The 17,939-nt window shown below is 36.6% G+C and overlaps 3 protein-coding genes across 16 annotated transcripts in view; 2 read left to right on the forward strand and 1 right to left on the reverse strand.

Moving 5' to 3' along the window:
- Positions 1-5: 5 nt before the first annotated feature.
- Positions 6-1,868, forward strand: LOC113206641 (general transcription factor IIE subunit 2). Of its 2 annotated transcripts, none has more exons than XM_026422806.2 (6): positions 6-217; positions 418-588; positions 662-827; positions 910-1,110; positions 1,202-1,375; positions 1,456-1,868. In XM_026422806.2, the coding sequence occupies exons 1-6, from the start codon at positions 156-158 to the stop codon at positions 1,597-1,599; spliced, it is 918 nt and encodes a 305-aa protein (XP_026278591.1). In that variant the 5' UTR covers positions 6-155; the 3' UTR covers positions 1,600-1,868. The 2 variants fall into 2 exon arrangements, with proteins under 2 accessions (XP_026278591.1, XP_026278592.1); XM_026422807.2 differs by having other exon boundaries at positions 481-588.
- Positions 1,869-2,373: 505 nt separating this feature from the next.
- On the forward strand, positions 2,374-5,031 carry LOC113206658 (maspardin). Its single transcript, XM_026422839.2, has 7 exons — positions 2,374-2,643; positions 2,854-2,988; positions 3,069-3,174; positions 3,260-3,380; positions 3,468-3,576; positions 3,685-3,933; positions 4,043-5,031. The coding sequence occupies exons 1-7, from the start codon at positions 2,545-2,547 to the stop codon at positions 4,253-4,255; spliced, it is 1,032 nt and encodes a 343-aa protein (XP_026278624.1). The 5' UTR covers positions 2,374-2,544; the 3' UTR covers positions 4,256-5,031.
- Positions 5,032-5,218: 187 nt separating this feature from the next.
- LOC113206657 (probable phospholipid-transporting ATPase IA) overlaps positions 5,219-17,939 on the reverse strand; it is a 42,244-nt gene continuing 29,523 nt past the window's right edge. For 2 of the 13 annotated variants that reach the window (XM_026422836.2, XM_026422837.2), the window contains exons 2-21: positions 17,232-17,594; positions 16,739-16,983; positions 16,555-16,653; positions 16,094-16,452; positions 15,741-16,015; positions 15,450-15,655; positions 15,252-15,377; positions 14,996-15,122; positions 14,727-14,923; positions 14,304-14,588; positions 14,061-14,213; positions 13,769-13,966; positions 13,491-13,649; positions 13,229-13,414; positions 12,880-13,143; positions 12,679-12,797; positions 12,454-12,588; positions 12,274-12,369; positions 8,037-8,119; positions 5,219-7,781 (exon numbers count right to left, since the gene is read on the reverse strand). In XM_026422836.2, coding sequence (XP_026278621.1) covers positions 7,684-7,781; positions 8,037-8,119; positions 12,274-12,369; positions 12,454-12,588; positions 12,679-12,797; positions 12,880-13,143; positions 13,229-13,414; positions 13,491-13,649; positions 13,769-13,966; positions 14,061-14,213; positions 14,304-14,588; positions 14,727-14,923; positions 14,996-15,122; positions 15,252-15,377; positions 15,450-15,655; positions 15,741-16,015; positions 16,094-16,452; positions 16,555-16,653; positions 16,739-16,983; positions 17,232-17,289 — 3,468 coding nt within the window. In that variant the 5' untranslated portion in view covers positions 17,290-17,594 and the 3' untranslated portion in view covers positions 5,219-7,683. Of the gene's footprint in view, positions 7,782-8,034; positions 8,120-8,177; positions 8,193-8,510; positions 8,691-9,384; positions 9,417-9,676; positions 11,542-12,273; positions 12,370-12,453; positions 12,589-12,678; positions 12,798-12,879; positions 13,144-13,228; positions 13,415-13,490; positions 13,650-13,768; positions 13,967-14,060; positions 14,214-14,303; positions 14,589-14,726; positions 14,924-14,995; positions 15,123-15,251; positions 15,378-15,449; positions 15,656-15,740; positions 16,016-16,093; positions 16,453-16,554; positions 16,654-16,738; positions 16,984-17,231; positions 17,723-17,939 lie in introns of those variants that run through there. The other 11 variants (XM_026422833.2, XM_026422829.2, XM_026422830.2 and 8 more) reach the window with 10 other exon arrangements.

A 17,939-nucleotide genomic window follows, 5' to 3' on the forward strand; every position in this document is an offset into this window, starting at 1 on the left:
ATCAGAAAGAAATCTTCAGGCAAGTGGAGTGGAAGCTTTATTTTATTTCTTGTTGTCAAAATTGTAATCTTCTGCTAGAGTTATTGAAAAATTCAATTTATTGGAATTAAGTTTCCAGTCCGCTTCTGCTTAGGTTTTCAGGTTAACTTATCAATATGGATCCAGCTTTATTACGGGAGCGTGAGCTCTTTATGAAAAGAGCTTATGTTACTCCAACGTACGTACTAACCTCTATTTATTTTTATTGGGAGATGTTTATTCGCTCTTTATTATGAATTGTTATGAATTGACTTCTTAAAATATCCATTCATTTATAAAATGTATTCTACGTATTTAATAGAGCATGTAATAATAATAGTTTGGGCATCTCTCTCTCTCCATTTGTTGCTTCTAAACTAGTAATCATGGCCGTTACAGTTGTTGGTGCATTATATCTAAGTTTTTCAACGGTTGGTTTTTTTTCATTTTCCAAAATTGCAGTGTTGAGAAAAAGAGAAAAGACGTAGAGGGATTAGGAAAAGATGAGAAAAAGAAACCGAAACCGTCAGCAGCGCCAGCACCGTCTCCTGCTCCGCCAAGAGATGTCAAGTATGTTAAATTGTTTACTTTGTGTGCCATATTATACCAACATTGTATTAAGTTGTAATTTTTTTGTCTACAGTGCGTACAAGAGTATGTCAGGGTCTGGTCAGTACAAATTTGGAGTTCTAGCCAAAATAGTTAAGCATATGAAGCAGAGGCATCAGCTGGGTGATGATCATCCTCTCACACTTGATGAAATTTTGGATGAAACCAACCAGCTTGATGTTGGATCTAAAGTGAAAACAGTAAGAAAGTTATTTTATTTTAATTTTTATAATGGTTTTCTAGTGTGTTGTTAAACTTATCAAAATATTTGTTCATGACCAGTGGCTGTTGACAGAATCTTTAGTTCAAAATCCCAAATTAGAACAGACTCCAGAGGGTGGATTCCTTTTCAAACCGCCTTACAAGATCCGAGACAAAAAAGCATTGCTTCGTCTTTTAAAGCAACATGATTTAAAGGGTCTGGGTGGAGTCCTTCTGGATGATGTACAAGAATCCCTTCCTAATTGTGAAAAAGCTTTGAAGGTGAGGAAACTTGATCCAATTGATGCAATTGTTGTTTCCAAAGAGACAATTGGTAATTAATCATTTGTGTCTCAAAACTTCATTGATCTAGAACCTACAAAATGAAATCATATACGTTTCAAGACCTTTAGACAAGAAGAAAATATTATTCTATAATGATCGCACTGCCCAGTTAGTTGTTGATGAAGAATTCCAAAAGCTATGGCGCGGCATTGCTGTAGAGAGTGTAGATGATGATAAAATTGAAGAATATCTTGAGAAGCAGGTAAGAAATAATTATATCTCAAAACCACTCATAAATTTCTTTAGTCAAGGACCCATATTAATAGAGATTTCTTTTCAAAGGGTATCCGCTCCATGCAAGATCATGGGCCAAAGAAACCTGTCATACCTAAGCGGAAAAAGGCCAACAATAGGAAAAGAACTCACAAAAAACCAAGAGACAATGATCATCTTGCTGATGTATTGGAGACCTATGAAGATAAATAAATTTAGTTGCAATCTGCAATAATATTGTCTATTCTGTCATCATGCAGAGTTGGTTCATCTAGAACTTAAATGCTAGAGACCGAAACAGAGGCCGTTTATAGAATTTCTTGTGATAATTTACTTTTTACCCTTTGTAAACAACTATTGAAAGAGCTGGAAATTTGTATTATTTTCTCTTTAACTTGTACTTTGTGATAAGACTAGAATTATTCTTAATGACTGATCATATGTTTGTGGATATAAATATAAAATGGATGATAACTATCTAATGAGCGAAAGTTGTATGTATATCACGTACCTGTAATGAAAAGAAATTACTAAAAAAAATCACTAACTATTGAGCTATTGGGGTACCATTAGAAAATTACCTCAGGGGTCCATTATGTACCGTGTGATTCAGAGAAGACGCAGGTGCGGGTGGGTTTGCCTATCCTCGACTCGGCGGGCGCACGAGTGCAGGTCTGGGGAAAGGTGGGGAGGGGACCCGTGCGCCCGCCGAGTCGAGGATAGGCAAACCCGCTTGCACCTGCGTCTTCTCTGAATCACCCGGTATGGTCCACAACACAGAAAGGTGTGGATGGTAGGTATTTCAGAACAAACTTGCCAATTCATTACATGATAGAATTTTGTATCAGATGTGTAGTTGTTGTCACTATTACCACACTAGCACTAGCTGCTTCGTTCCAATAACAACATACGTGAGAACTTCCTCAGGAATTGAGAGCAGAGACACAGAGCGATGGAGCGAGATAGGAAAGGGGAGGGGGAAGCCCGCGGGCCTGACCGCCGCTTGTGTGTGTTGGGTGCTGTTGTGTAGGTTATCGCCGTTATGCGATCAAGGCAAGGCAGACTCCAGTCTAATCTGCGGAGCAGCAGTAACAAAATATTAACGCCGTTTTCCGTAATGCCCGTTCTGTGCCTGCCACTGAATCATTTAGCCGAACAATGAGTTATCCAAGCGAGTTTTCCCAATCTCAAGAATACGTCAGTTTCCGGAGCAGTATCCCGCAACGCAAAGTAGCTGTCGATGCAGATGCTTCTAAGGTAAACAGGTTATCTCTGGTTATTGTTTTGGTGGTTTTCAAAAGAAATGATGATGTGTCAGGAGCGGTCAGGAGAAATTTTGTGCATTACATCGGGCTTATAGTTAAATGAGTCGCTTTTTAAACTTCAAAAATCGTGAACCATTGTTGAATGGATAATGTCTCATGACCCAATAATGTTTTACAATCAAAAATTTGCTTTGTCTTTTAGGAATGGAAAATATATGACTCTGGCCCCAAAAGTGTGAAAGCTCCGTTAGTGTGTTTGCCACCAGTGAGTGGTACTGCTGATATTTTCTTCAAGCAAGTTCTTGCGCTCAATGCTAAAGGCATAAGAGTTATTGCTGTAAGTCATGGCTTTCAATTTGCTGGGGGATGGTTTCCTTTGATTTGTTAGATTTGTCTCAGTGAATTAAATTTCTGCAGGCTGAACACCCGGTCTATTGGAGTGTAAAAGAATGGTGTGAAGGTTTTCGGAAATTAATGGATTATCTTGGTCTTCAAAAAGTTCATTTGTTTGGAACATCGCTCGGTAAGAATATGATCGACAAAATGTGGAATCAGTAATAGATTTGGTTATGTATTACAATTTTTAACTATTTCTTTTCTTCATCTAGGTGGATTTTTAGCTCAGAAGTTCGCTGAGCATACAGCAAGTTGTCCTAGGGTTGCTTCTCTCATCTTGTGCAATACATTTATGGATACGTCTATTTTCAACTATAACGATTCAGCTTCATTGTAAGTACAGATGAGCTTTCATTCTTTCTTTAACATTTTATGTGACAACACAATTATGCTTTTCACCTTCTGTTCCCGCCTGATTAGGTTTTGGATGTTTCCCTCTCTTCTCTTGAAAAAAATGATCATGGGTAGTTTTACTACATCTAAGGTGGATGCTGGGATTGCTGATTCCATAGATTTTATGGTAGAGCGGGTGAGCTCTCTTAGACTGTTGATTATTTTTGTGAGAGATTGTTATTCAATATGCTCTTTATCAGTTGATCTTATCTTAAAATGTGTGTTTTTTTTTGTCTTATTTTAGTTGGAAAGTTTAAGTCAGCAAGATCTTGCATCTCGTCTTACAATGAATTGTGTCAGCTCTTATGTGGAACCACAGAAAATGAAAGAAGTACCTGTGACAATAATTGATGTTTTTGATGAGTATGCACTCAGTAGTCCTGTGAGAGAAGAATTGTATAAATGCTACCCAAATGCTCGACTAGCTCACCTTAAATCTGGTGGGAATTTCCCATATTTGAGTAGAAGTGATCAAGTCAATGTTTATCTACAGGTGGGGCATACAACGTTTAAATTTAAAAAATGTATAAATGTATAAATATGTTAAAATGTATATATATCATTTTTAATTTCTAATTTGAAATAAATGTTATCTTTGACAGATACACCTTCGGTGCTTTCAAGGATCTCCTGAGAGTCCATGGGAGCAGAGTGCTGAAGATCCTTTCTGGAAAGAAATTAATTGTGCTGGTTCGGACATTATGATTGATGCTACAGAAGAATTAAAATCCAACGGAGACGAGTCTTCATCAGTCAATGTTGCACCAACTAAAGGAGTTACCAGGGATAAATCAAACTCTGCCACATTGCTTTGATTAACTTTTCCAAACTGTGATGAAATAACTAACAGATTTTTTAGATGTGAATGTTGTCTTGAGTCGTAACCATTATTGGAAGTCATTTTTGTATGATCTGTTGTAATTTAGATTTACATTTTTATTGCTATATGATAGAGATTTATTTTACTTCAAACTCTTTGAAACTTGCATTGTGATTCAAGACTTTGTTATACTTTTAAAAGAATTCAATTATGAAGGAGACTGATGATATAAACTGCAAAAGTTTCGTGTGATTCCATGAAGTACTATTTGAAAAGATAATTGTTGAATTGGGAACAATCCCAAACATTTGTGATGAAATATTGTAATTGTTACTTACACATATTGCATTTGAAAATATTTTTTATGCAATTTTACGTGAGGCTTGTTAAGATCTAGTGGTACATGTATTCTTTCAAAACATGAATAATGTATTCTATCTTACTGTGGACTGCATTGTCCTGTTCAAGATTCTTCATTTTAATACGAGAATCATTGAATGTGTTTTTGAAGTTGATGTATCAGTGTTGAATTGCTAGAACTTGTCTGTTTAGAACGTAGGGTTAAGCGTTATGAGGTCGTCTGCTTTTTCTGTTTTATATCTTTTGTGGCTAATGTCTGACATATCCATTCTTTTCTGTGATGCTAGAAATGAGTTTTAAACTCGACAGTATAAAAATGCTGTTAGTAAAGCATTTTGAAATGGTTCATAGGTTTTTGGAGAATGGGTTTTGTTACTTTTTTACCAAAAAAATAAATGAGAAACAAGGAAATCATTGTCTTTAATCAGTTTGGATCGAGAAACATGGCCCTGCTGCACCACGAGCAGTTGCTTTGTAAACTTTCACCCTGAAGAGTGGAAACGAGTCTATTCTTGCAGGATCCTATGGATGGATTTATATGATCAGTAGATCATGTCTCTCTTCTGTGTTATGGGGAAATTAAGTCGACAATGGTGCATTAATTTGTGCTGACCAAAACTAGTGCAATAATTTATTCATTAGCTTTCCAATCATCCACATTTAGTAGATACAATTTCAAATCAGTTTGCAGGTAAGGAATATTTTAATGGTGCAAAGAAACTAGATTAATTGCAATTTAAAAATGAAACACAGCTACATTTCTCTCCAGACCTGTATTCTTGCAACTATAAGAGTTCTGACAATGAGATCAGCATGAACAAGAAATCAGTGGGTACAAAAATTACAGCCTCAGATCCAGCATGTCAGATTTTAAATGTCCCAGGTAATCAATGTAACCTCACAAATAAATGGAAGGCGTTTACCAGTACTTTCTGTTTAAGGTCAAAGGTTAGAAACTACAAAAATGCCTCAAAGCATAGGCAGGACTAGGGTTCCCATTTTATCCAAGAAAATGCCTACCTCACATTTAACGGTGAAACATTGAATAAAATGGAAACAAACTTTTGATAGTGTTTGTACCTGAAATATAGATTGTTATATTATATAAAACATTCTGTGGTAACTCATGAGAAAATGAAAATGAATTTTAAAATCAGAAATATAGCAAAGTTGAAGGTAACAGATTATCAATTAATACAGCTGTGTGGTGGCCACACTTAAACATATTAAATGATAGAACTATCTGTGTACAATTTTTACATAGGACTAGGATGTTCAAATCAGTCAGGAAACCTTTGTATAAACACATAAAAATAACAACGCATTATAAAAATCAACACTTATTTAAGCATGAAAACAACCAAAGAAAGATCGTCAAATAATAAATGGGCAATTCTCTTAAGCCACAGTCTAGTTAATCAACTACATATTAATGGTGTGCAATCGAGTGCAAATACACTCTTTAACTTTACTTATGACACATAAATAATGGAAATTTTGAAAATAAAATAAATAAGTATCCTGTATCTATACACTATACACAACAAGCAAATACATATTAGCACAATGAAAACACATGGCTCATTAATTCTTATAGATGTACATATTATTATCACATTGTGAAGTTGCACTTTACAACTTAACTTAAGCTGCCACTAATGATGCATACATTCTGCATCAACCATGATTTCCAGTCATCTATGGGACCAAAACACAAGACATCATACTGCCAAAGACAAGTCCTGAAACCTTCGGTTAGATTTTAATAGTAATGTCGCTTCCCAATTCAATTGCTTATATATTTGGTCATCTATTCAAAGTTATGGTAATTGAAATAGGTAATCAATGTCAGTGGCAGAAAGGAAAGAATACCAAGATTCTCTGCGAGCTCAAAGCTTGAAGATCAAGACATCACATTTAAATGAGTATTAACAAAATCAATCAACTGAAAATCAATTACAAACCTTTTTTTCTTGTCAGCAAGGAAAACTTAATTGTTTTAAAAAATTAGAATGACAGTGCTTGGCCTGATGATCATCATCTTGCAGCCAAAGGACGAAGAAACATTCAGACTTCCAGATAGCAACTGTATTTTCGTGACAATATCAGTCATTAAAGTTCGTAATAAAAAAGGGTAAGGGACAAGTACACTTCAGTTATCTTTATCCTTACACAAAGAACTAATCACCGCACAGGAGAGACCTATTTTAAAAGAAAGAGCTGCGAAGAAATTGAATTTCAAATAATCTCTTGATCTCAAAATACTATCTTTCTATCTGACTTTGCAAATAATTCTTGTTTTTAATTTGTCAAGAAGAGAAAAAATTATGAAGGAGATGAAAATGACAACTCACTAAACCACCAACTTCAAGAGAAATGTGATTCTATAGACTTGGAACAACTCAGCTACAAAAATGTTTCTGCAAAACCAATAAATAATTTTTTTTTGACAGAATAGTAAACAGCCAAGAAACAGAAGTAACATGTAGAAGTTTGCAATGTCCGAATTATCAGAGGTACATCAATCTAATTATCACAAGGACCACTTATTCTTTAAAAAAATAAAGGAATCACAAAGACTTTCAGATTCACAGTTTCACTTTGAAGTTAAACACAACTCAATGCAAATTTGCAATCTATCCCAGCGCAATAGTGTCAATTTCCGAAGCTTTTGATTACAATTCAATAGTAATTTAAAGCAAGACAGTCTTAAGCTATGATAAGAAAATTAGGCAATTTGCTTAATCGATAAGTGTGCTAATTTTTTCCAGTACATTTACTTTGCACTGTTAAACATAATACCTTGCATTGATTAGTAATTATTCCAGAATAAAATCTTCTGCAAATGCAGTAGTCAAGGCTTTATGGAGTATTCACTCCTCAATAGACGCGTACAATTTCACTTAAGATAAAAGCAATCAATTTTTCCAAAATTTATCTCATCTGTACAATTACAGAGAATGTGGTCCCACAGAATCTAATTATAGATTGCTGCCCACATTACCAACACTGTTTTAGTTACAAAATACTGTAATGTTTTTCTTCAGAGGATCAAAACAAAATCTACATTCCACCTGGCTTTGGCAAGTTTGTGTTGTATGCTCGAATAACATCTGACTGGGCCACTGCTCCACCTTCTTCTTGAGAAAAAGCGAAACCATCTGCAACAAGACACACAAAAGATTAAAAAGAATTCCTCTTTTCCTAAAAAAGAAAGAAGAAAAGAAAAGATGCTGAAAATCTTTACAAAAAAAAAAAAAAACATACAAAAAACAGAGATTATGATTTTTTTTTCTGTTTTAGTTCATAAAATTTGAAATAAAATTTTCAAAATTAAGTGAAAATATCACACACAAGTGTCCTTCTTAAGACTATACAGACTAAAAGGTATGCACAGGGGCTGTGTGAATACTTACGGCTCAGCTCAACTTCCATGTTTACCCTTGTTGCTGAGCGGCGGCTGAAAACATTCTTGAGGAGTCGTGCCCGTTCTGTCAGTCTGCAGGATGCGGTCAAAGCATGTTACTAAATGACTCTAACACTGTCATGGCTGCGAAGAGTGATCAGTGGAGCTGAGATGGGGCATTTGAGATTTGTTAGTGATGTATAGAAGGCAGGAGACTCATGCAAGATGCACTAATGAATTACAGTGTATTTACCAGCTGATAGAAATGCAAAGAATCTGTGCTTAGTGTTTCTCATGCTAGTGAAAGAAAGCAATTTAAAGAACAAAGCTGTATGCTGTAGCAGACCATGCTTCCAGGCTTAAGTTACGGTTGAACACCCTCCTTGTAAGCAGAGGCTCCTTCCATTGAAAATTTTAGACAATTCCACAAATTTTCCCACCACTAAACACTCAGAACACTTACGAATGCCACATAAATAATTACCGAATGGTAGCTGTACTAGGTGAGAGTTTTGTCACCGATGCGATGATTCTGTTGTGGAACAGGACCTGTGGCCTCTTAAACTCCTCCTCAGTCTGTGTGTGCTTTTACAGCAGGAGCGACGAACGCAAGCACAAGCGTTTCGTAGCAGTGTGGCCAATGCCCCCAGGATAGTCGCCAAAACTGAATGACAGATTTCATGTTGCTAAAAGTTGAACTCCATTCTCCTGTGATTTGCATGCCAGTGGGGTGTGGCAAGAGGCGTATACTGTCATTCTAGCTGATCACATGCACATGCAGAATCAGCAAAAGAATGTTAAAATAATAAAAGAGATAATATGTACTTATCTTGAGAGAAAAATAGACAGAGTAAAATAAAATAAAATTTGAGATTAAAAATAAACTTTGCTAAAAGCCATAAGTAAGCCCTTTCCTATTGGTAAATTTAATTTTCAAACAGTTTATTTTCATTAAAACCACTTACCACGGGGAGGCATTATAGTACAAGAGTAAATATTTTAACTGCGATGAAAGAAAACAAAAACGGAATTTTATGATGAAAGTTAATTGATTGACACACTATATTCGGATTCTAGTCCTATGCTATGTACCCAACAGCACCATTACCGATTTGGAATTAGATTATTAAAACTGTCAACGAGTATGATTAGAACTAATGCGTACAGCTGGGTTACAAAACTTGCTTGCTTGGTAAACTCTTCTAAGTATCACACCACCAAAACCAGACCAAGCCTCAAGAATATATAGCCTTTTCCCCAAATCCCGAGGTTGCAGACTTTAAGCATGTACTTACAGCCAACCCGCCGAAGTTACAGTTAAACTGAAGCAAAAGATGGTAAAACTAAGAAGTACTTACACCTCACCAGACTTCCCAACGCGGCAGCGGGGCTGCACATACACACAAAAGATTTACTACAAGAAACTCAACAAAAAAAGTAATGGTCTTTTTATTTTGATCTAACTGAAACATACTCCTACTTATGCGAAAAGCTTAAAGTCTGAACTGAACAAATAAATGCTATCAGACTAAATAGATGATAAAATTTCTGCTTAATTTTTTAAAACTTTTTGTGAGAAGCAAAAGTTGTAAAAAAAAGTCACAGAAGACAGTTCTTTCTAAACATTACCAAATAAGAAAACACAAGAGATTACAAAAATAAAAATTTATTTCTGAGAAAAAGGATCATAATTTGTAAACGAGAAAGAACAACACAGCACCAAGGACAACAATAAAACCACAACACATTTATAAAATGTCAAATGCTTGGTGCTTTTACTCACAAGGTGCGAGGTAGAAAGCAAAGTGTTATACCAACTAGCCTAAATTCAAAATAAAAACAAAAGCACAACAATATGGCACACAGTTTAGTTTCATGCCAATTGCTAATACACATACCCAAAGAATCACAGCACACACATATTTGCAAAACTACAATGGCTACTCTTGCGCACTCAGCTAAAGCAAAAGAGGTTGCATATCACAACAAATTTAAGACTAAACCAAAAAGAATCAAATTTCTAAAACATCAAGAAAAGTTCAGATTTTTCTTATGGGTTTTAGCTAGAAGTCAAATGAGTTATGATTATATAAGATTCGTTGATTGAAATTAGACACACCCAGTGCACAGTGAACAAAGAGAAGTGCAAAAATAGTAGGCAAGAACAGAGTTAATAATATGATGTGGAAAATACATGTGATATACAACCACAGCGAATATTAAATTCAGCTCTGAATTTGGTCCACATTGTACCAAAATGTAATGCAGCACATAAAGGATGGATGCTGAACGCCGTCTTTTTGTCTTTTTGACTAGACCGCCGAAAGCCAGACCAAGAAGGTTATCGAGCAGAGGGGATGAAGGGAGTAGTGGCCGAGCTCGCGGACCGGTCCCGTCTGTCGGCGGGCTAGTATACCTCTGAGAAAAAGACAGAGCAAAGCAAGCACCCTGTATGTTCATTCTGGGGTCCAGAATAGCTGCGAAGGTACAAAAGATAAAGGTGTCTATAATGAAGCTCAACTAGAACATATTAAATTTAGTAAAAATCTACTTAGAGAAGAAAATGTAATCACTACTTTGTGCAACAAAATACGGTCTCACCACTGCAACAGTTAGCACACACCAAATATAGTGCACAATGTCTTTCTCAAAAATGCTCCTCTCTCTGCACCACCTTATGCCATCGCAACCATTGACCAATTTTTCACTAATACAAAAAACATGGGGGAAAAATGTACAAGAGAACATCAAAAGAGACAGGTTTCATTATTGACCAGGTTTAGAATGATAGGCATGGAAAATGGCAAGGCTTTAAAATGTGAACCACATGGAAATGGATAACAAGATATTAACTATTCTAATTTTCCCATCATTTACCAGGTTTTGACTTTCAATGTTAGTATGCTTTATTGTTACCCATTTCCGCCATGATATGTTATGTATGTAAAATCAAATTACTCCATTGTGGTAGGTTACCTAAAAGCTAACTGAAAATGCTAACCTTCCAAAAATATATATAATATTGTGTGTCTGTACCACATACATACATATACACACATTAAATAACAGGCTAAAAATACATATTTAGAAAAATATAAGATGCATTGGAAAAATTACCATTAAGCTTTAATTAGAGACACAAAATGCCTCAGATGTTGACAAAAGAAATTTTCTGTGCTGTGATGCAAAAACTTATTTGAACGTCTTTCTTTCCCAATTAAACTAAATCAGTCTTCACAACTTTCTTATCAAAATCACAGCATTTGAGATCTAGCATCATAATGAAAAGGTATATGGCACAGGGTCATAAAATATATCAGCTCCTTACAATAAACACGAGTACTAAGGCATGAGCTGACTATCTCAAGAATTCTCGTCCATTATAATATATATCCCTTAACACCCGTAATGCTCTTAGGTGGAAGTTAAATTTAATTCGTTGATTTGATTTTAGAAGAGAGTTCCAGGCAGCAAAACCACTGCCATTGCCTCTCTGACTTCGATGATAACCATGCCTAAAAACAATGCAAATGGTGACAAATTTAAGAGAACAAATCAAAAATTAGATACCCTTAAAATAAATCAAACTGAAAGGTGAGATGAAAATAATAAGGAACAATATTTTTAAGTGTGCTTTTTAGAAAATAAGCATGTGATTACCAGTGGATTACAATTTGGTCCTAAATATAATCTTGAGTTAACTTTTCTTTGGAAATGAAGGTAAAAAGTACTGACTAGAGCTGTTGTTAAAACTCAAAAATCCTTTTAAGATATTTCTAATATCATTTAAATTGATTGCCAACATCTTAACAGAACAAATGCCAGTCAAAGAGAGAGAGCACACTTTTTATATTTAGGACACTGCTAATAGCTGTGAGAAAGTGCAGTGGGTGAAAACTGAACCAAGGAGTTGATGGAAATTACACAAAAAAGTTAAGCAGAATTAGCAAATTAAATCATAAGTTTATAAACTCTTTTGTCACCATTTATGAATCCAATGGGAACTGATTTGTTAAACAAGATATATAATACAAAGAAAATGTTAGGAAGCCACACAAAATTTAAGTTTGAATGAAAAGAAAGTACTTTCCCTAGCGCTTTAAACTTTCTATTGCTTATAAGAAAGCTTGCCAACCCTCACTGCAAAACCAATCATTCCCTCCCTCAGCTAGTTCGAAAAATGGTTACCCACGCTACCACATGTTATATGAAATCACTCAAATTTTAAATGATGAAGTAATACTTACGTTTTGCTTTCTGCCATGATTATCCCAGGATCTGACTTTCTAATTTCACTCTCTCGAACAGCATCTGTCAGGGACTTGTGAGTGGAAGTAGATATTCTAAAGTGAGTAGAGAAATGATTCCAATTAAGACACCGAGATTCATACAATTGTGTTAATTTTTTGTAACTCTAAAATACTTACACTTTGTATGTTACATCGATAATGAGAGTAGAAAATGGAATGAGGAAAAGACCCAGCCAGAAAACTAGTGAAGTAAACATCATTTTATCCATCCCAGACATTACAGCACCCAGAGGAATAGTAGGCCAAAATGCACTGAAAATGTGAATACAAAATTTAATTTTACTAAATTTCATAATTACAGTATGATTAATACAAATACTAGGAGTGTAACCTCATATTTACCTGTAGATCACAACAAACAAAAACCATGTTAATATTGATCCCCAGATTGCAGCATGTGTCAGCCACGTCCATGAGTTTGTCACTAAACCAGCTTTAAGACAAACAGTGACCACAGTGTACTGCAAATAATTACAAAGTATAATGTAATGAGTCAACGAAACCTTTTCAAAACAATTACAGATAGAGGTTCTTGATACTTACAGTGTAGACAAAGTTACCAAGAACTAAATAGCTCTGATCATGACCTGTGCTCCAAAGCACATCATGCTGACACATGAGCATTGGTAACCAGTACAGTATGATGGAGTGAATTATGGCCACTATAATCCATCCCCAGAAAACCCTTACATTTAAATGTTCTCCATTTTGAGAAGGAGCATATAACTTGGGATATTGAAGCATCATTTCGGCTGAGCAAACTTTGTCGAAAATTCCCATTGTTATGGGAGGCGAGGCCGTGAACAACTGTGTAAAAAGACATTGAAGTACATGTACGAGAGCCAATTTATTTGAATTCCAGTATTTCAGTAACGCCATTACTCTAACTCACCACATTATAAAGACCAATAGTCCATCGCTCGAACATAACCTGACCGGACCAGCCGGAATATATGGCAAACCAGAGTTCAATAATGTACAAGCAGATATTTTTGTAAAAACTGTACAGAATTAATTTACACATTCTGTTGTAGTTCCAGGCGCCATGAACTAGCAGTAACTTTAATAAAAACCGGAACTGTTAAATAAAAGAAAATATAAGTTTACAGTTTACAAAAGACTTTAACATGGCATTAGGAAAAGTAGCAACATACCTGAGCGATAGAGTAATCAGAAGCACACGCTGCTTGAAGTCCCTCATATCCCGAAATCCCAACACCTACATGAGCTTTTTGAATCATGGCAACATCATTAGCACCATCTCCAATGGCTAATGTCACTGCCCCAGTGTGCACAGTAACAAGCTCTACCATCTATAACAACAACAATATACTTATCTAGAATATCTTGTATATATGATCTTATAACAATATCTCTTGTTACATGGCAGAAGTGAAAAAGCAGAATAAAAGTATCTATAAATGATACAAACCTCAGCTTTCTGCATGGGAGATACTCTACAACATACTACAACCTTGCAAGAAATGCACAAGTCCAGGAAATCTCGCTGAAGGTCATGTGTTAGAGCATATTTTAATGTATGTCCATCAACAACAAGAGCAGCATGGTTTGGTTTTTTCAAATGTTCGCCAAAGTCTGCAATATGTCGACCAATTGTGTCTCTTGTATCCTGAACAAAAAAAACAATAAAATTGTAGGTGCTGTGGATATCAGTAGGGCAGTATTAAAAAGCAACAAAGTCAGCAAACATTTACAAAACTTACATCAAGGCTACCTTCATTCACAATCAAAATTGGCATTCCTTGGGTTATAAGTTGACATGAATAACCAATGTTAATTGCTGTTTCTTGTTTATCTCCAGTCAGCACCCACACATTTATATCAGCTTTGATTAAGGCAGAAATTGTTTCTGGCACCTAAAAAATAACAAATCTTGTTACTCAGTGGTTCACATCTAAACACATGAAAAAGAAGTCCACAAAATACCAAAAGGGGGTGATATTTACCTGGTCCTGTAGTTTATCTTCAATTGCAGAAGCTCCAAGCAAGTTTAAGTTTGTTTCAATTAGTTCTGCTGCTTCATCAAGCTTGCGCTCTCTATTTTGCAAAGAAACCTTGGCTTTGTGATAAGTCTCTTTCCACTCTTCATAAGCCTCTGGTGAAATGTCAGCTACAGCACAGCAAAGAGTACGTAGACCTTCACTAGCAAATGTTTCTAAATGCTTTAGAGTTTGCTCTTTGGCTTTTTGAGTCCCTTGACTTAATCGCTCATAAATAACAGTATCTGCACCCTGTTAGCAAACAGTTCAATAAAATATTTTTAGAAACTTAAATGTGTTTACTTTTCCTAATCATACAAGTATTTTGAGAAATTAGATACTCATAAAATATGTTTCTTTTAAGAACATTTTAAGATCTGATAACCTCACCTTGCAGTACAATTTTATTTTATTATCTGGTGTGCGGGCTATTACTGACATGCGTTTTCTTGTGCTTGTGAACTCTATCACATGCAGTATTTCATATTTTTCTCTTTTTCCCAAAGCCATGATTTCCACAGAGCTTGGTGTTCGAGTATCAAATGTAAAACCAAACATAGATGCACCTTGAACTAGCGCTCGTTCATCTAGAACAAAGATATGAGTGTAAAATAGTTTTATGTTTTACGGTCATAAAGAGAACAATGACCACAACTCACCAGGAGATGAGGCATGGTACTGTATAACTCCATCTGACATTTGCTCAGGTATAACTGTGTGGCAAACTGACATCAACACTAAAAATTCCCGAAGAAGGCTGGCATTTTCATGATTTTGATCAATATGCTGAAAATAAACCCACATTTTATAAGTAAACCTTTATAAAGTGATAATTGGACAGTAAAAGGGTAAGAGCCAACAAAGCACAACACAACAAAGCAAGAAGGCCAATCTTTTCAAAAAGATAATGTGTACCTGGAATAATAGAGTATCCTTTAAGTTTTCAGCTGGTTTGTAGAAAATGCCTCCCACACTCATCTGTTTAAAGACCATTTCATTCCGAGTCAAAGTTCCCGTTTTATCCGAGAATATATATTTCACCTACAAATTTATTTAACGACTCATTAGAAAAGAACTATATATAGTATATTTTACGTTGATTTAAATGTTTACCATTCCAAGTTCTTCATTGAGGTTGGATGTTCTTGCCATTGCAGGTGTGTTTGTTTCAGGATGATACATGTCAATATCCATGTTAATAAATGTGGCCTGAATGAAACGAACCATCTCCAAAGTTACTTGAAGAGATATTGGAATGAGGTTGTTATAGAGAATCATAAATGTTAGGAGATTGTATCCAAAATTTTTTGATGGGTATGCTGAAATTGGGGGGGAAGAAATGAAGATTTTAACACAGGGAAGTAAAACAAAAAAGGAATACCAAACTATGATTTTAAAATATACCTAGACCCAAATACCAATCATTATCTCCATGTGTATGTGACCACCACTCACTGCATGAAGCAGAAATCAGACACAACACAATTAAAATCATAAAAAGAATAAGAATTTGTTTGTTAATTAATTTGTCCACTGAGGATCTCTTCAAAGGAGCAGAGGTTGAATTCTTCATTAGTTTTGTTTCATGGCCAGTGTAAACAACCAAGCCAAAAACCCATCTGGTATTTCGAAGCAGAGAACCTCTCAGTAGCACTTGGTCAGGGCCAAGAGAAAGTTTCCTAAAACAATAAATCAATGTGCTTAAGACGCATAGAAATTGAATTTTATCAAGCAGTACAGTAAAAAGAATGACTTACTGTTTATTTTGTTCTTTCATCACACCACTAAACTCATACAAGTGGCGATTTGGTAAATCACATTCCACAGTAGCACGAAACTGTGCCAGATCCTCTGTCTTTAGAAAATGTGCTGTGTCTGCTAGTCCCTGACGAACTTTCAAATTAGTTTCCCCATCTAGATTGGAGGTTTCAATGTAACACATTGCTTGCGGCTCACTTGTCGCTAAGACAATAAGATCAGCAGGGAAGAAATTGTTATTGTGAACTTTGACAATATCTCCAACCAGAACAGCATGCCATTTCACCCATTGCCAATGTCCATCCCTCAGTACTTCTACCTCCTTCTGATTGGTTTCATTATCTGCACGGTGCCTTTTCTATTAAAACAACAACAACAAATATCTTAGTATTTTGGCTCTAAAAACAAAACAACAAACAGCTCTTGAAAAATACAAAAACAACAGAAAAAAACCACTCACAATGTCTTCAATGGTTTCCTTGATGGCGGAAACAGTAAGAATAAATAACAAAGGAACGAGGGTGGTCCATCTCCCCGTAGGTGAGACGTCAGGTATTTGCTAGAAGAATAAAATATCTTTCTTTTAAAAACAGAAATTGAATACAACCTATAAATTGGATGTTCTACTTGAAATGCAGCCTTACCTGCAGCATGGCAATAAACAAGAAGAAGCAATTGGAGTACCGTCTGAACTGCTCAAAAAGAAAAGCTGGGAAAAAGGACACTAAGGAGTACTTGGCAGTTGAAATATAATTTGTGCAGTATTTGTTGACTTGTGGTTGAGGTCGGTTGACAAATATAACTCTGTACCCCATTCCACTTCCAGCTCCATCAGCCACATCCACAGAGCTGTCAACTTGTGAGGAAGATGCTGCATCATCTCCACTTGCTGCAAAAGGTGGGAAAAGAAATTGATACCAGAAACAGTAACACTACTCTGGACAGAGATTTTACGATAAATAGTCAAAAACCTTTCGCATATTTAAAATGATGTTAAATTGTCGGCTTGTTCTAATTTTATTTTGAAATTGCATTATCTAGCACTTCTCAGTTTATAATGGGAAAACAATCCGTTGCCAGCTCCACAAAAGATTAATAGAAGATGGAGAAGGCAAGCACAAATGGGAAAGTACTCACATCTCCAGCGGTCCCGATACCGAAAGAGGAGCGGCTGCAGCATCGAGTGTCCCGACATGGCTCAGTCGGTCAATCAGTCAGACCAATCCACCAACTACTCTAGAGCGCGGCGCGCGCGCGCTAGGGGGCCCAGACCGCGACGACCGACCTCCGTCACGACCTGCTTCACCACACCGGGCACGGAGGCCCCCGAGGAGGACGAGGAGGAGGTGGAGTAGGAAATGGAAGAAGGGTGATCGCACGCGCGCCCGATCAGTGGCCTCTTCTCGCTGCACCCGGCGAAACCGGAGGACCAAGACGACGCCGAAGGCCCGGAGTCACCGCTACTCGCGGCTCCACGAGGCACCACGCACCTGATGTACCCTGAGGGAAGTCCCAGTGCCGTCAGCAGCAGCAGCAGCAGCAGCAGCGGAGCTCGGGACTGTCGGGTGCACAGTGCACAGCAGAGCACAGCGGCAGCGCGAATCAAAAGGGCCGCAGGGGAAATGGAGCTGAGGAATATAGTGGAAAGTAAGTTATCTGACTGATAACTGGAAAATAAGTTGGCTTCCCGTGCCGGCTCTCAAACTGAAAATAGGCGGACACCCAATCGCGCCAACACGCATGCATGCGGTACAGCCAACCGCTGATACGACCGCCCGCCCACGGCGTGCGTCAGCTGTGCCCTGACTTAATACTGAAAGTCAGCGAAAATGGGGGGAGGGGGAG

Source organism: Frankliniella occidentalis, unplaced genomic scaffold (assembly GCF_000697945.3).
Source record: "Frankliniella occidentalis isolate FOCC.00 unplaced genomic scaffold, Focc_3.1 Scaffold7, whole genome shotgun sequence".
Lineage (NCBI taxonomy): Eukaryota > Metazoa > Arthropoda > Insecta > Thysanoptera > Thripidae > Frankliniella > Frankliniella occidentalis.

What these genes read in the sequence shown, in the direction of transcription:
- LOC113206641 (XM_026422806.2), top strand. Translation starts at nt 156, where the DNA reads ATGGATCCAGCTTTATTACGGGAGCGTGAGCTCTTTATGAAAAGAGCT. An exon ending in AGAGCTTATGTTACTCCAAC is followed by an intron (nt 218 to 417) that starts GTACGTACTAAC and finishes TGGCCGTTACAG; the next exon opens with TTGTTGGTGCATTATATCTA. An exon ending in GCTCCGCCAAGAGATGTCAA is followed by an intron (nt 589 to 661) that starts GTATGTTAAATT and finishes TTTTGTCTACAG; the next exon opens with TGCGTACAAGAGTATGTCAG.
- LOC113206658 (XM_026422839.2), top strand. Translation starts at nt 2,545, where the DNA reads ATGAGTTATCCAAGCGAGTTTTCCCAATCTCAAGAATACGTCAGTTTC. An exon ending in TTTGTTTGGAACATCGCTCG is followed by an intron (nt 3,175 to 3,259) that starts GTAAGAATATGA and finishes TTCTTCATCTAG; the next exon opens with GTGGATTTTTAGCTCAGAAG. An exon ending in AAGTCAATGTTTATCTACAG is followed by an intron (nt 3,934 to 4,042) that starts GTGGGGCATACA and finishes TATCTTTGACAG; the next exon opens with ATACACCTTCGGTGCTTTCA.